Consider the following 16,257-nt stretch of genomic DNA (forward strand, 5'->3'; position numbering starts at 1 on the left):
CTCAGGAAGGGAGGCTAAGCCCCAGGCGGAGACCAGGTTATTGAGGAGAGGCATAAAACCCCAGTTGAGGTTGGAGGACAGGATGGTTAGGATCGGGTATAGAATGACATAGATGAGTGAGGCTGAGGTGGGAGGAAAACCATGAGATGGGGCCTAACCACCTGCTAATGCCCCGTCACTATGCGATATATCATCATAACAAAACAAAAATAAAATAATAAGCAACAGCGGTAAATAAGCAGTGGATATAGACATTTTGTTCTGTATATATTTATACATAATGATATCCAGGACACAGGCTTAACAACCCTTCCCTGGAAGATTAGCAGATCTAGCTAATATAACCTATAATGCAGAGTGTCACTTCCTGGCCTGAGACCAGCAATGTCAGTTGTTTTATGGCCTCCCCCCTCCATCCTATGCAGCATACTTCCATGGAAGATGTAAGGTGACCAAGAGCAGGAACCAGATAAGGATAAAATAATATATAATACAGAAATCCCTCCCTTCCCCTATTTACGTATAAGGGTATAAAATAAAAAAAGTCCAAAGTTCATAAACCATTCTTCCCCCGACCTGTCCCATATGGGCAGTATTGCTGGCTGTGCACTGCAGTCCATCCATAACACTGGCTCCCCACACAGCATAATCCTGTCCACCGTCACTGCAGGCTCTCACAGAACGCAGTGCGGGTTTATAACACTGCTGGCGCACTGCATTTTCTCAGTGTGCTAATAATGTATACTCTCAGCAAGCAGCAGTAGCACGAAGGGGTTCAGCCGGGCTTTGGTGCATGTTCGGGGCTCCAGCAATTCTTGTAACAGCTTGAACACCTCTCTCATTACTGAGGCGGCATACAAGTCCATTCTCTCTGCCTTCTGTGTTACTGTCAAGCCAAAGTTCCTGCCCATAATGGTACTTGCTTTTTTGTCACTCTCATTACCCCTACCCACCAAGAATGGTCTGGTCCAGACCTCTTAATGCTTCCCATGTTTGTCTGGTCCAAAACCTCCCCTCTCGCACGGATATTTGTACCCCACCCCGCCCATGTGTATAACTAGGAACTGGCAAGATGCTCCACTTGAATGGCGCTGGTGGAGACTGTCAAACATAAGTCCTTGTGATGATCAGTCTTGAAGGGATTCATGTCGAAGGAGCACTGAGGTCCATCAGATGTGGAGGCTTGGGACACAGGCGTGAAATGTGCTTGAGAGGTCAGGACCTGTGTAGGGGGAGGCTGTTGAGTCTCTGGTGCGTTGTGTTTCCTCATATGTTTCATCAGGTAGGTTTCCTGGAGTGAGAGGAAGAAAGCGGACAAGAGTTCAGAGAAAGGCAACTACGAGTAAATACAGGAAGATATGGGGAGGCTGAACAGGAGGATGCAGGGGAGAGAGGGAGAGAGAGAGAGAGAGAGAGAGAGAGAGAGAGAGAGAGAGAGAGAGAGAGAGAGAGAGAAGAGAAAGAGAAAGAGAAAGAGAAAGAAAAATAAAGAAAGAAAATCAATCAGGATTTTGGTACTTACCAATAAATCCCTTTCTCCGATTCCACAGGGGACACTGGAGAGCAGTCACAATGGGGATATAGTAGGCAGTAACTGGGAGCTGGCACTTTATTACTCTAACACTGTGGCTAGCTCCTCCCCTACTATGTCCCCCCTCCTAGCCAGTCTATGTAATACTGTGCCCGAGGAGAGCTGGAAGAGACCAATGTTAAAGTAGAAGAGGTTAACGAAGCCCTGTAAACCAGGACAACACTAAAAACAAACCTAGAAAACCTATTAGAAAAAAAGGTTAACCTGACCAAAACAAGCAGTCACACAGTGACCTGCAAACAGTAAAGTGAATAAGGAGGAAACAGCGCTGGGTGGGTGTCCAGTGTACCCTGTGGAATCGGAGAAAGGGATTTATCGGTAAGTACCAAAATCCTGATTTCTCCTTGATCCACTAGGGGACACTGGAGAGCAGTCACAATGGGGACGTCCAGAGATCCCAAGACGGGAGGGAGCGCGCTGAGAGTCCTGTAAAACCGCTCGGACAAACTGTGATGCAGAGGCCGCAAAAGTGTCAAACCTGTAAAACTTGACAAACGTATGTCGGCCCGACCAAGTAGCTGCACAACATAAAGTAGTCATGGAGACCCCGCGGGTGGCCGCCCATGAGGGCCCTACAGAGCGCGTCGAAATTGAAGACAGAGGCCCTCGCGAAGCCGCCAAATAAGCTTGTCTGATGGTCAGCCGAATCCATCGGGACAACGTCTGCTTAGAAGCCTGCCAACCACGCCGGGCAGCATCGTACAGAACAAATAAGGAGTCCGACTTCCGAATAGCCGCATAGATCTTGAGCGCCCTCACAACATCCAACGATCTCGAATCCGGAGAGTCCTCTGAGAGGGCCGGAACCAGGGGTGGCTGATTGATGTGAAAATCGGACACCACCTTCGGTAGAAAAGACATACGAGTACAGAGCTCAGCCCTATCAGCATGAAACACCAAGTATGGAGGTCGACAAGAGAGAGCCCCAAGTTCCGACACGCGTCTGGCCGAAGCCAGAGCCAGGAGAAGGACCACCTTCCAGGTGAGATATTTCATCTCCACCAACTCCAGAGGCTCAAATAACGAAGACTGCAGAAAAGAGAGGACCAGTTTGAGGTGCCATGGTGCTGTCGGAGGGCGAAAGGGAGGTTGTATTCGTAGAGCCTCCTGAAAGAAGGTCTGAACTTCCGGCAGCAAGGCTATTTTCTTCTGGAAGAAAAACGAAAGAGCAGAGACCTGAACCTTTAGTGAACCCAGTCGTAGCCCTGCCGAGAAACCCGTCTGCAGAAAACTGAGAAGGCGGGCTAAAGGAAAAACTGAAGGAGAAAACTCTCGACGTTCACATCAGGCTACATAAGCCTTCCAAATGCGGTAGTAGTGAGACGATGTGACGGACTTTCTAGCCTGGAGCATAGTAGGTATAACCGTACGAGGAATCCCCTTCCTTTTCAAGATGGCCTTTTTAACAGAGACGCCGTCAAACGTAGCCTGCGTAAGTCTGGATAAAGAAAAGGACCCTGTTGTAGCAGATCGTCTCGTAATGGCAGGTGCCAAGGCTCCGCTACTGACAACAGGTGTAGGGCGGAGTACCAAGTCCTGCGCGGCCAATCTGGAGCCACAAGGAGGACCAGTGCGTCTTCTCTCTTGATGCGTTGCAGAACCCGAGGCAACAATGGGAAAGGAGGAAAGAGGTAAAGGAACCGGAAATTCCAAGGAGCCGTGAGGGCATCCACGGCCGCCGCCGGGTCCCGCGTCCGAGAGGAATACAGAGGCAGTTGATGGTTCAGGCGGGACGCCATGAGGTCGGTCTGTGGTCTTCCCCACCGGCGGACCAGCTGATAAAAACCTGGGGATGGAGTGACCACTCACCCGCTGATGAAGGAATAGATGAGACCCTGACCACTGATGTAGAAGACACAGTTGGAAAGGTCTCGAGTGGAAGCGTCCATATGGAAAAGCTTTGAACGCCGCTACCATCTTCCCCAGAAGAAAAAATGCACAGATACACCGATACCCGATGGTGTCGAAGTTCCGAACTCACCAGCGTCTGAAGAGAGAGGATCTTGTTCTGAGGAAGGAAAACTTTCTGACGGACCGTGTCGAGAAGCATCCCCAAGAACAGCAACCGTTGTGAGGGGCATAAGTGAGACTTCGGGAAGTTCAGGATCCACCCGTGCCGAATCAGGTGGTCCTGGGTTATCCGGATATTCTGAAGCAACAGGTCTGCAGAGTGTGCCTTTATTAGCAGATCGTCCAGATAGGGGACAGTAGTCACACCCTGCTTCCGAAGTAGGGCCATCATGACTGCCACCTTTGTGAACACTCTGGGAGCAGAAAAGAGACCGAACGGAAGGGCCTGGAACTGGAAATGAGCGTCCTGTATCACGAACCGGAGAAAAGCCTGATGAGGAGGCCAAATGGGAACATGTAAGTATGCATCCTTGATGTCCAAAGACGCCAGAACTCGTTTTGCTCCAACCCTGCAATAACAGACTGAAGGGATTTCATCTTGAACTTGAATACCCTCAAAAACGGATTGAGATCCTTCTGAACCGCTGCCTGCAAGGCCACTCTTCTGTCGTTGGAAACTGGCAAACCCATGGGGAGGAAACGCTGAGGCGGCCGGGTTTGAAAATCGAGTTTGTAATCGTAAATGACGAGATCCCTGACCCAAGCATCTGGACAGGATTGTACCCAGGCCTCCCTGAAATCCCACAGACGAGCTCCCACCCTGTGGTCTCACAGGTGTGAGGGAAGCCCGTCATGCGGTGGAGGACTTCATCTCTGACTGGGCGGAGGCTGTGGAACCTCTGCCTCTATGTTCACGGCAGATGGAAGCTCCGCCCCTGGCCTGGCCTCGAAACCTGGAAGGGCACGAAAGGACCGAAAGGAAGGACCCGTATAGGGCCTCCAAGAGGCTGGAGCAGCAGAGGGAAGATTAGTGGACTTACCACCAGTGGCCTGAGAAATCCAGGCATCCAAATCCTTTCTGAATAGGACCTCTCCCATGAAGGGCAACGCTTCTGCTGCCCTTTTGGATTCAGCATACGCCTGCCACTGCCGCAGTCAGAGAGCTCTGCGGGCCGAAATTGCCAAAGAGGAAATCCTAGCTCTGAGGATACAGACGCCCTTGGAAGCCTCGCAAAGATAAAAGGGCTGATTCGCGAATGTGTTCTGCCAATGGTATCAGTTGATCCGCAGGCAAATCGCCATGAAGTCCAGAGGACAATTGTTCTGCCCAAGCTTCCATCGCCTTGTTGACCCAACAACCTACCTGTGCCGGGCGATGTAACACCCCCGCCGCCAAGTCAATGGTCTTCAAGGTGGGTTCCAACTTCCTATCAGACGCTTCCTTCAGCGAAGTCGCTCCAGGAACCGGCAGAACCGTCTTCTTGGACAGACGAGACACCGAAGGATCCACAATCGGAGAGGTCTCATAACGCTTCCTGCTATCTGCGGGAAAAGGATAGGAAGACAAAATTTTCTTCGATACCTGAAATTTTGCATCCGGATGTTTCCAAGCTGCCGTTATGAGCGCATCCAGCTCCTCCGAAACTGGAAAGGTCACCGGCAGTCTTTGGTTGGTGCCAAACCTTGAAGGACGTAAGGTGTCCTGCTCCGTCTCCTCCACCTGTAATACTGAGCGAACAGCAGTAATAAGCGCCTCAATACCCTGAGCTACTGGTTCAGAGTCCTCATAAACCTGATCGTCATCAGTATCCTGTACCTTTACCACCGCCTCTTCCAATAGAGGCATTTCATCGTCAGAGTCATGTAACACTGAGGCTAGCAATCTCTTTTTTGAAACTTGTGGAGGGGAACTAAAGGACGGGGCCTGGGAAGGGAGTACCGCCTTAGAGAGCCCTTCAACTGATTTCGCCAGGGAACGAGCCCTTGGTGATTCAGGCTCAGGCATCGGGACAAGTTGGCAGTTGGGACATAACCTCTGAGAGCTGTGTAGTCCAAACCGGAATGTTCTGCGGCTGTGATGAGGGCTGAGCAGATGGCTCCGACCCACAATCCTCACATAAAAGGGAATTTTTTGCCTGTTATACTCACCGCTGCCCTGCTGCCGGAGTCTTCTGCTGATGGAGTGGCCCCGACACGCGCCGCGGTGTCCAGCCAGCTCCAGAGAGCTCAGTGTCTCCTTCAGCCGGGGACCATCCCAAGCCACATGCAGCTGCGATGGGACCCCGCCGGCAGCTGCTGCGGTGCAGACTGGCAGAGGCAGAGCTGCCAGTCTGTGAAGAAAGAAGAAGAAAAGAAAAAAAGAGAAAAAACCCAAGAGTGACCAGCTCCATTGGGAACAAATTAAAGACTGGCTTGGAGGGGGGACATAGTAGGGGAAGAGCTAGCCACAGTGTTAGAGTTTTAAAGTGCCAGCTCCCAGTTACTACCTACTATATCCCCATTGTGACTGCTCTCCAGTGTCCCCTAGTGGAAGAAGGAGAAAAGAAAAGAAAAGGAAAGAAAGAGAGAAAGAAAGAGAAAGAGAAAGAAAGAAAGAAAGAAAGAAAGAAAGAAAGAAAGAAAGAAAGAAAGAAAGAAAGAAAGAAAGAAAGAAAGAAAGAAAGAGAGAAAGAAAGAAAGAAAGAAAGAGAGAAAGAAAGAAAAAGAGAAAGAAAGAAAAAGAGAAAGAAAGAAAAAGAGAAAGAAAGAAAGAAAGAAAGAAAGAAAGAAAAAGAGAAAGAAAGAAAAAGAGAGAAAGAAAGAAAGAAAGAGCGAAAGAAAAAGAAAAAAAAGAGAAAGAATAAAAAGAAAAAAAAAAAGAAAAAAAAAAGAAAGAAAGAAAAAAAGAAAGAAAGAAAAAGACAAACAGAAAGAAAAAGACAAAGGAAAAGAAATGAAAAAAAGAAAAAAAAAAAGAAAGAAAGGAAGGAAGGAAGGAAGGAAGGAAGGAAGGAAGGAAGAGGAGAGAAATCATAGGAAGAAATAATGGACACAGCAAGAAAATCTAGGCGAGGAAGAGAACCAGTAAGGGCCAGGATCAAAAAAGACATGCACCAGGGAGAGGATCAGACAGGTAAGTCGTGGTGTGAGGTATATTGGGTATTATTAGAATAAATATTTATGGGGAAATGGCTGAAACACACCGAAGTATACGCTCGGCTACAGATGGAACACGTGTACACTTTCGCATGTTTGACGGTGTGAGTAGACAGGTGGACCTCTAGGGATGTAGCGTCGGTGTACGCCCGGTGGCAGTTGTGGCACTTGAATGGTTTATCTTTGTTGTGCTGCCTCCTGTGTGACTGAATGACAGGTGAAGATATAAATTATGCAGCACTTATAAAAGTCAATAATAAGCTGTGAACAAATCAGAACAAAACAGAGATACAGCAAAATAAACAAAAGTCAGAAAGTTTTCAATTCATAAAAAAGAAAAATCACCTGCAAAGAAAGCAACACTATTTTACCATCAGGAAACATTATACCCGTACGATGAACATGAAAAAAAAAAAAAAAAAAAAGAAATATCTCAATACCTGGAGGTTGGACAGCTGGGTGAAGGCCTTGTCACACCCGGGGTGGACGCATTTGTAGGGCCGGTCTCCTGTGTGAATCCTGCACGAAGAGATGAAATAAAGCATGAAATAAGAGAGACCTCTCTGGTAGTAAGGGGCAAACACGGGAAAGCAGCGCAGGGAGGGGAGGGGATGTTAATGGGGGTGAAATGAGCAGACAGGATGTCATCCCACCCCTGACCCGGTTTCCATTCAGACACGTGTGCATGCGGTAGGTGGGGGGAAGGAGGGCGCATGCTGGTGTTAGGGCTCCCCCAGCTCTCTCCTCCTGCCCCCTTACCGTGTGTGCTGCTGGAGGTGAGAGAGCTGGCGGAAGGCCTTCTGACAGTAGCGGCAGTTGTACGGCTTAGCCCCCGAGTGGATGCGCACGTGCTGAGTCAGGTAGGAGCTGTTGGCGAAGGTTTTGGAGCAGTGCGGGCACTTGTGGGGCTTGGATACAGCAATGTGGACCTTCGTGTGGATCCTGCCAGAACAACACAAAGGTTGGGTCTGGGACCATTATGAAGCTTGGATAAGACACTTGTGTACTAGTACACCATGTATGTCCACTGGTGTAGCCTAAGAGAAGGGGGGACAAACTAATTCTGCGGGTGCACAAACAATTAGTGGTACCCAACTGTAAGAGAACTGTATTAGTACAAACCCTGATAGTATATGGAGTGCAAAGTGTCGCTATGTGACCTCTGACTGTGTATGGCAAGGTGAGATCTTATACATACAACAATGATGGGGACCCCTGAATGCATTAATGGCAGTGGACAAGCTTGCAGTGCAACCACATCTGTGGAACTTTTAAAGGGCAAATGGGTTGAGGAACATTTTAGCGACCCAGTGCTGGAGTTTAACCCCCCCCCCCCCCCTACCCCCCCCAAACTACAGGTGATAGGGAGCAGGGAAAAGCCTGTATATGTATGGTGACTGTACATTGTTAGGTGGGTGGGGAAAGATACATGCTGGTGTCGGGGCTCCCCCAGCTCTCTCCTCCTGCCCCCTTACCGTGTGTGCTGCTGGAGGTGAGAGAGCTGGCGGAAGGCCTTCAGACAGTAGCGGCAGTTGTAGGGCTTGGCCCCCGAGTGGATGCGCACGTGCTGCGTCAGGTAGGAGCGGTTGGCGAAGGATTTGGAGCAGTACGGGCACTTGTGGGGCTTGGAGACCGCACTGTGCACCTTCGTGTGGATCCTGCCAGAACGACAGAAAAATTGGGTCTGGAACGGTTGTGACAATGAATGTGGTTAGGCAGGCAGGCTGACTGTACAGGTGTGCTGCTGGTAAGGGTGTGCGTCTTGGTGCAGGGGAGAGTTCTGCAGCATACATGTGTAGAGCATGGGCATTCCAAAGTGATCTAGTGATGTAACTTCTTGAGCATCGTCTCGCAGCTAAGCTCTTCTAGAACCTGATCTGAGCATCAAGCAGCCCTGACCCTTATAATACTCTTCCTAGTAATATCAATGTCAGAGCGAGGCCACTGCATTTACAGTCTACATATGGTTTGTCATTTATTAAGTGGTGGACCTCCTTTGGTGAAACCTCCCTTAAGTGGTGGACCTCCTTTGGGGACACCTCCCTTATTAAGTGGTGGACCTCCTTTGGGGACACCTCCCTTATTAAGTGGTGGACCTCCTTTGGGAACACCTCCCTTATTAAGTGGTGGACCTCCTTTGGTGACACCTTCCTTATCAAGTGGAGGACCTACTTTGGTGATACCTCCCTTGTACCTCCTACCAGAACCCTGTTGAATACTACCAGTGCTGCTAGCTGGAAGAAAAGATAGCTGTCATTGCTGGCTGACCCTAACCATCCTAAATGCCATCTATTGAGCTAAGGATTTGTAGTAAATACAGCTCCTAAATGATTTGGAAAAACATTTACCATACACGTACTGTGTACAGAGGGAGTTTAAGTCTCTCACTGATGAAAATTCTCTCTCAGCTGCTGGTAATGCATGGCTGTGACAGAGAGGTCAATGGGTGGATTTCCCTTAATAGATGGGTTGTCTAAGTAAGCCAAGCCACTTTTTGGGCAGGCTTTCTGATCTTGTGTGACCTGCTGCTTTCCTACTGCACTGCCCACCAGCTTAATTCCTAATCATGTATGCTGTAATCCAGCAAAGATTCTGCATACTATTATCACTCAAACACATGGAGGAACATAGGGTTTATATCTATCCAAGCCAGCAGTGGCTATGAGGTAAGGCCAGTGTATATACTATATGTGGTAGTAGTGGCAGAGGTGGGGTGTTGTAATGACTATAGAGTGTACAGAGAGTAGGGCCAGGTGAACTGTGAGCCTAGTGAATGTTGTACCTGTGGGTGACAGGCTAAGCAGCTGTTAGTGGGATTGAGACAGAGCACCTGTATGCAGCATATATACATAGGAAACATGAATATGAAACCTGGATGGATGAGGAAAGAAAAACAAAAAATTCAAAAAGGTTTAGTGATGAAAAATGGACTTCCTCAATGACTCGTGTGGAGAGGTCTACAAAACAGCTCGCCTTAGAGGAGGAGATTAAGAAAAACAATAAGAACAGAGGTGGTAATTCAGACCTGATCGTAGCAGCAAGTTTGTTAGCAGTTGGGCAAAACCATGTGCAGTGCAGCGGGCAGATATAACATGTGCAGAGAGAGTTAGATTTGGGTGGGGTGTGTTCAAACTGAAATCTAAATTGCAGTGTAAAAGTAAAGCAGTCAGTATTTACCCTGCACAGAAACAAAATAACCCGCCCAAATCTAACTCTCTCTGCACATGTTACATCTGGCCCACCTGCAGTGCACATGGTTTTGCTAAACTGCTAACAAATTTTCTGCTACGATCAACTCTGAATTACCCCCAGAGTGCGGAGTCATAGCAGGAAATGGAACAGCCTGGGCTTGCAGATCCCAGTGGGTCTACTCAATGTTTTTAAGAGGCAATCCTTTAAAAAGGCGAAACCAACCCGGTTTTGCCTGTTCAATGATTGCCACTTTAAAACATCGGACAGACACACCAGGATCTCGCCGATGCCAGCAAGTCACAGCCTATTACAGTACCTCCATAAGGTGCGTAGTTTGTTGAATTTTAAACTATTCTTAGGAGGAGAGTGAAGATTAAAGAGGAGGAGCAATGAGATACAGGCGAGGGGGAGAAGAGATTGTGCAGGGAGAGAGAGAGGGAAGCCAGACAAGGGATCAAGAAGCAGACAGCAGGCAGATAGGGACTAGAAGACAGAACAAGTGAAGAGATGGATCAATTGGCAACGCATCAGTAATCACAAGAGACTAGTCAGTAGAATGCGAGGGCAGGTCGTGTTACATGACAACATAGCATCACATATGGTGGGGCATGATGTAATAACAGAGAGAAAACAAAGCATACAGTGCAGAGGGGATGTGTAAATGGAAAGGTTATGAGACATGTGACACAATGTCTGAATGGAAACACTCCCTATTGCCAAGGTACTGGGTAACACATTCACGTCAAATATCATCCTAACAATGCCATATAATCACTACACGCAGACTGCATCCACACGTTCAATGTCCAGTAGAGAGTGAGAGAGAGTGTGTGTGTGTGTGTGTGTGTGTGTGTGTGTGAGAGACACTGTGGAACGCTTGTGCAGAGACTTCACGCATACAAAGCACGCCTAACAATTCCGCAGGCACAAACCTACTTTTCCATAATGCACAATACAAACTCTGCAAAACCTTTAAAGATCAAACATTTTCCCCTGCTACACCCACTGCTGCTTCAGCTCTATCCGTTGCCCCCAGCCTGCTCTTACACACTCGTCCCAGAGGTCCCACCCTCCCGCTCATCCCTCCGGTAGATCACCGCTCCCCTTACCGTGTGTGCTGCTGGAGGTGGGAGAGCTGGCGGAAGGCTTTCTGACAGTAACTGCAGGTGTAGGGCTTAGCTCCGGAATGGATGCGCACATGTTGGGCCAAGTAGGAGCTGTTGGCAAAGGTTTTCGAGCAATGCGGGCACTTGTGGGGCTTGGCCTCTGTGTGAGACTTGGAGTGAATCTGCATCTCAGACTTCGAGAAGAAGGTGATGGAGCACATGCGGCACCTGCAGGACAGAACAGGGGTTGGATTGTTAGCTCTGCTGGCGGGGACGGATTCTGATGGGATCAGCGTACACTTGAGAATTAAAAATTAGGAAACATTAAAAAAAGGATATAGGGAGATGCAACTGGCCTACCTAGTTACCCACAAGATATTTCATAGGATCCTTAAAAGCAGACCTGACCCCTAATTGCACTGTCAAAAAAAGGGTATGCCCTCCTTGACGGGATGAAAGCACCAAATGATCAGCTCACAGCTTACCATAAGGCACTCTCTTTGGTCAGGTGTGCCCCATGCATGCAGATTCCCACCAGCCAATCACAAACAGTGTCATGTGACCATGCCTGGTTCTTCACCTTTAATCCCTCTAACTTCTCGAGGAGTAGTGCTACCTCCGCCTTAACCCTTCACTACATACTGCAAAGATAAAATTGTATTGGGGAACTACTTACCATGTTAAAAGTTATGGTGAAATTTTGACAGCACCTTACCACCATACCATAAACCAGTTCTATTATATTTTATCATCTCACAGACAGGACATATTTCACACTTCAGCTTGCGAGTTTGGTTAGGACCGAGCAGACCTATAGACCTGCAGGGTACACATTTTTTTTCTATTTAGCAGACTATCATGACTTGTTGCACGGGATATAAGCATTTTCTCTGGCAAGTGGCAGCACAGAGCACAGCTCACAGAATCAAAGCCAATGGTCTGTAAAATCAAAGCAGATAAAGTACTGCAGTCCCCAGGTGGCAGGAAGAAATATTTAGACCATCGAGTACACTGCAGAAACTGTTTCACACAAACTGGACAGAATAACCTATAATCCAGTGGGATATAAATCCTAATCCACAGCACATTTCTTAATCCATAGCAGCTCCCTCACAAATCTTTATCTGCCTGAGTTACGTACGTTTCGCATGTAATCCAAACCTGACCCTTTCCGCTAGCCCTTCAGCCCATCTGCTTTATAGATGATAAAACCAGAACTCTCCCAATTACTGTCTAACATTGGATGCCAGGCCTTGCCCCAGCTAGTTTATGAGAGGCGTAAACAAGATCACTCACAAAGTCACCCCACAGCAGCCGGCGCTCATTCGTGGCCCAGTACAACAAACGTGTACTCGACATTAATGAATATGTAGTTCTGCCCCAGATGATATAACTGTGCTACTACTCTAACATTGCTGAAGGTTGACTCTTACCGGTATGTCTTCCCATCTCTATGATGGTCATCGTCGTCTTCGTTAGACAAGTCATAAGGGTCATGCAGTTCTGGTAGTGTAGGCTCCGGGATGCGCTTCTTCTTCCGTCCACGGTTTGTTTTTTGGGTACCCAGTCCTCCCATCTCAGAGAGCTTCGCCTTGGTAATCTCAGACACTACTTGCAGGGTCTGGGAACCCGGCAGAGTGGACACAATCATCGTGGAGGGGGCAGAGATGGGAAACGTCTGACCTGAAGAGGATGGTGTGGTCACCAGTGACCCAGAGGGGGATGTGATCACCAAGCCAGCTGTGTGATAAGAGAAATGATAGATAAGTGATTGGTGGTTGATATATGACCTGTTAGGGCCAGCGAAGGACTCAGACATGGCCAGAGTTTCACAATCGTCACTTACTTGCGGTCATCAACCCCGTGGTAGGTACAGGCAGGACCGTTATATTCTGTGTGACAGATGCCTGACTGTGGGGGATCCCATGAATCTCCACCTTGTTGTCTCCATCGACGCTGATTCCCGCAGACAGAGAAACGGACGTGGGCACCGTCAAAAGAGCGGGGTAGTGTGACCCCAAATTGCAGCCTTTCTCCTGAATTAGCTGTTCTTTCACTTTGTTCAGGAACATGGAGTTATCAATCTGCTGAGAGGAACACCACTGACACATTATCACATAGAAGGTCCTGAAGCACCTAATGCATGGGTCTTTAACCTGCGGCCCTCCAGCTGCTGTGGAGCTACACATCCCATCATATATATAGGTATACAGCGCTGAACAAATTGCAAATTCACTAAATAGACATGTTTTAGTAAACAATTTAAAAATTAAGACGCATATGAAATGGTTAAAATATATATGAACAGTGAGTTTCGCTGCTCCAGGCAGCTTTATCAAAGGCCTTTGATAAAGCTGCCTGGAGCAGCGAAACGCGTCAGACTGAAAACACAAGGTTGCTGGACTACTCATTACAACATATCGACTCTCAGGGACATCAGCAAGGACAACCTACCGACTCCACCTTGCTTATTGTGAACCAGGATCCATTCAATATTGTTTGCCACTACTGCACGGGTCACCATCTTTGGATTCTTCAGTTTGGAACACAGAATTGCAGGACAGCTAAAATCGCCATCCCTCTGCCCACTGTGAACCAGAATCCACTTATCGTTGCCGTTACCACACAGATGACCCCCCCTTCCCTTGTTTTGGATCCATGCTTTGGAACACAGGATCGGTAAAGTGTCATACTAACTGATCCTATGCAGTTCCAAGTGAAAGTGATTGGTTGTCCCTATTCATGAATATGAACTACTACACCAGTATATAAAAAGGAAGTCTCACAATTGTTGAGTTTATTACAAGTCCAGCAATTGGTGCAGATCAACTGACTGTTCATATATATTTTAACCATTTAATATGCTTATTACTTTTTAAATTGTTTATTAACACATATCTATTTAGTGAATTTACAATTTGTTTAGCGCTATATATATATATATATATATATATATATATATAAAATAAGATTTTACTTACCGGTAAATCTATTTCTCGTAGTCCGTAGTGGATGCTGGGGACTCCGTAAGGACCATGGGGAATAGACGGGCTCCGCAGGAGACAGGGCACTTTAAGAAAGTATTAGGAGTACTGGTGTGCACTGGCTCCTCCCTCTATGTCCCTCCTCCAGACCTCAGTTAAGGAAACTGTGCCCGGAAGAGCTGACAGTACAAGGAAAGCATTTTGGAATCCAGGGTAAGACTCATACCAGCCACACCAATCACACCGTATAACTCGTGATAAACTTACCCAGTTAACAGTATGAACAACAACAGAGCATCAGACCAATCTGATGCAACCATAACATAAGGATTGAATGTAAAATTATAATCAATTTAATATGTTGGCAATCATTTGCCTAAAAAGCAATATACACAGCTCATATAAAAATATATATAGTATCAATTAAAAATTGGGTCTTAGCAGTGAAGTGCCTATAATAAGCAGTCCGTTCCTATTGGGTGAACTGGTTTTGGCAGATAAGAAATTTTTTTTAGAAAAACAGACTGTCTGCGCAGTCAACCATCCAACTTTACCAATCCCGCTAGAGGTGAAGTCCCTTGGTGTTTTCAGTTGTTTGTAAACATCCCAGCCGGGTTCCTCAATAGTTGCGGTGTCCTTATCCTTTTAAGGTTGGAAGTTGTAGGATGTAATGAAGATGGTTTATCTGCAAAGTTATAAGTCCAGTTCTGGTCCGGTTATAGGCAGTGTAATCAGCACTTGATGACCCAACAGTTCCTGACGCGTTTCGCTGTATGCACTACAGCTTTTTCAGAGGATAACTGTATTGCTGAGCTGATCTGATATTTATACCAATACTAATGACCTAACATTCAGCACCTGTTCACTCAATCCTTAACCTTAAAACTGATCAAAACTTATAATAATTATAGTGTATATATTCTACTAATAGTTCATGGACAGACTCACATAATTAAATTCTATTAATATAATAATAAATCACAATGAAACACATAATATTTAAATTCATGGTTACTTATTCAGAAGTACTTCCAGGTTCAAAACGTCATATGACGTATGTATCTTAATTTGACAATGGTTATTACTTCAGTATATTTATTATTTATAGAGATCTATATTAGCCCCTAATAGGAAATGCCCAAATCATCAAACATTGAAAAAAATACGCAATGCATCCGCCTGTATAACAATATTTAATGATGCTTCCGGGTTCGCTGTACAATTCTACTTCCGCCGCGTGGAGCGCATCCGAGAGGTGTACGTTCCTCTTCCGCTCCACGAGGCTCCTGTTGCCCATAATCCTCTGCTACCTGGTCACGTGACTCGTCAATGCCGATCACGTGACCGCTCCACGAGGCTCCCGTTGCCCATAGTGCTCTACTCCCGGTCACGTGACTCGTCGAATCCGATCACATGACCTGATCACGTTGTCTCATGAAAATAAACGGAGCTTTGACAGATTGAGGGGGCAATTCTATATTGATCAACTGTTGTTAGTGACAGCGAGATGTAGAAGATTAGTTGCAACATTTCTATTGTATAAATAAACTTTAATGCGATATCACTGTGATTATTTTATTTTCACTATGTTACAGAAAATAAATTATTATTGAATAGACTCAGACAGAAAGGAACATAGTTATTTGTCCCCATATTGATTTTTCATTGGTCCTTGATGAAATCAGGATCACATTAACTTATTTTACTATAATTTCTCTATTGATATTACTCTATAAATATAGATGAAAGAGGGGAGAGAGAGAGAGGATAATATAATCGGCCATAATTTTTAAATAAATATACATATATGCTAATCCCAAACTAATATTATTTGGAAAATTTAATACTTGTATATAAAGATAAGATTACGGTATACATCCTGTCCATATGGACAAATATAATTATGCTAATGATGTAAATTTAGATATTTCGATACAAGGGCCATATATAATTTAGGATGATTAACATAAATTACAAATTTAATTCAATTAATAATAATAATATTAGACCATTATTATGTTAATATTATTGGTCCTATATGCCTCTGCATTAGGGAGAGCGAATAGGAAGACTAAGGGAAGGAGACTGTAAGAAAGGAAAAAAAGGGGGGAGAAGGGAAAAAAAGGAAAAAGAAAGAAAAGGAAAAAGAAGGACGGGGATATTGAGAGCTGAAAAGAGTCGAGGTAGGGAAGAAATGGAATAGAACAGGGATGGGACACTTCCTTTTCATCTTTTTGATTATGACTAAGTTCCCTTATATTCAGATCTACAAAATTGAATTTAATTCTACTGCCTCGTTTAGGCCATCAGGAAAAATGCTGTTCATCTGGTACATCCAGAAAACCTCCTGTCTGCACAGATTCTTATATCTATCGCCTCCTCGTTTGGTTTGAGGAAT

At 46.1% G+C, this 16,257-nt stretch overlaps 1 protein-coding gene across 10 annotated transcripts in view; it reads right to left on the reverse strand.

The window, feature by feature from the left end:
• Positions 1-254: 254 nt before the first annotated feature.
• Positions 255-16,257, reverse strand: part of ZNF384 (zinc finger protein 384) — an 87,170-nt gene continuing 71,167 nt past the window's right edge. For 2 of the 10 annotated variants that reach the window (XM_063962440.1, XM_063962439.1), the window contains exons 4-11: positions 12,722-12,977; positions 12,309-12,615; positions 10,879-11,103; positions 8,053-8,235; positions 7,337-7,519; positions 7,018-7,096; positions 6,625-6,783; positions 255-1,291 (exon numbers count right to left, since the gene is read on the reverse strand). In XM_063962440.1, coding sequence (XP_063818510.1) covers positions 1,058-1,291; positions 6,625-6,783; positions 7,018-7,096; positions 7,337-7,519; positions 8,053-8,235; positions 10,879-11,103; positions 12,309-12,615; positions 12,722-12,977 — 1,626 coding nt within the window. In that variant the 3' untranslated portion in view covers positions 255-1,057. The remainder of the gene's footprint in view (positions 1,292-6,624; positions 6,784-7,017; positions 7,097-7,336; positions 7,520-8,052; positions 8,236-10,878; positions 11,104-12,308; positions 12,616-12,721; positions 12,978-16,257) is intronic. The other 8 variants (XM_063962441.1, XM_063962443.1, XM_063962444.1 and 5 more) reach the window with 8 other exon arrangements.

The sequence above is a fragment of the Pseudophryne corroboree genome, chromosome 3 (assembly GCF_028390025.1).
Source record: "Pseudophryne corroboree isolate aPseCor3 chromosome 3, aPseCor3.hap2, whole genome shotgun sequence".
Lineage (NCBI taxonomy): Eukaryota > Metazoa > Chordata > Amphibia > Anura > Myobatrachidae > Pseudophryne > Pseudophryne corroboree.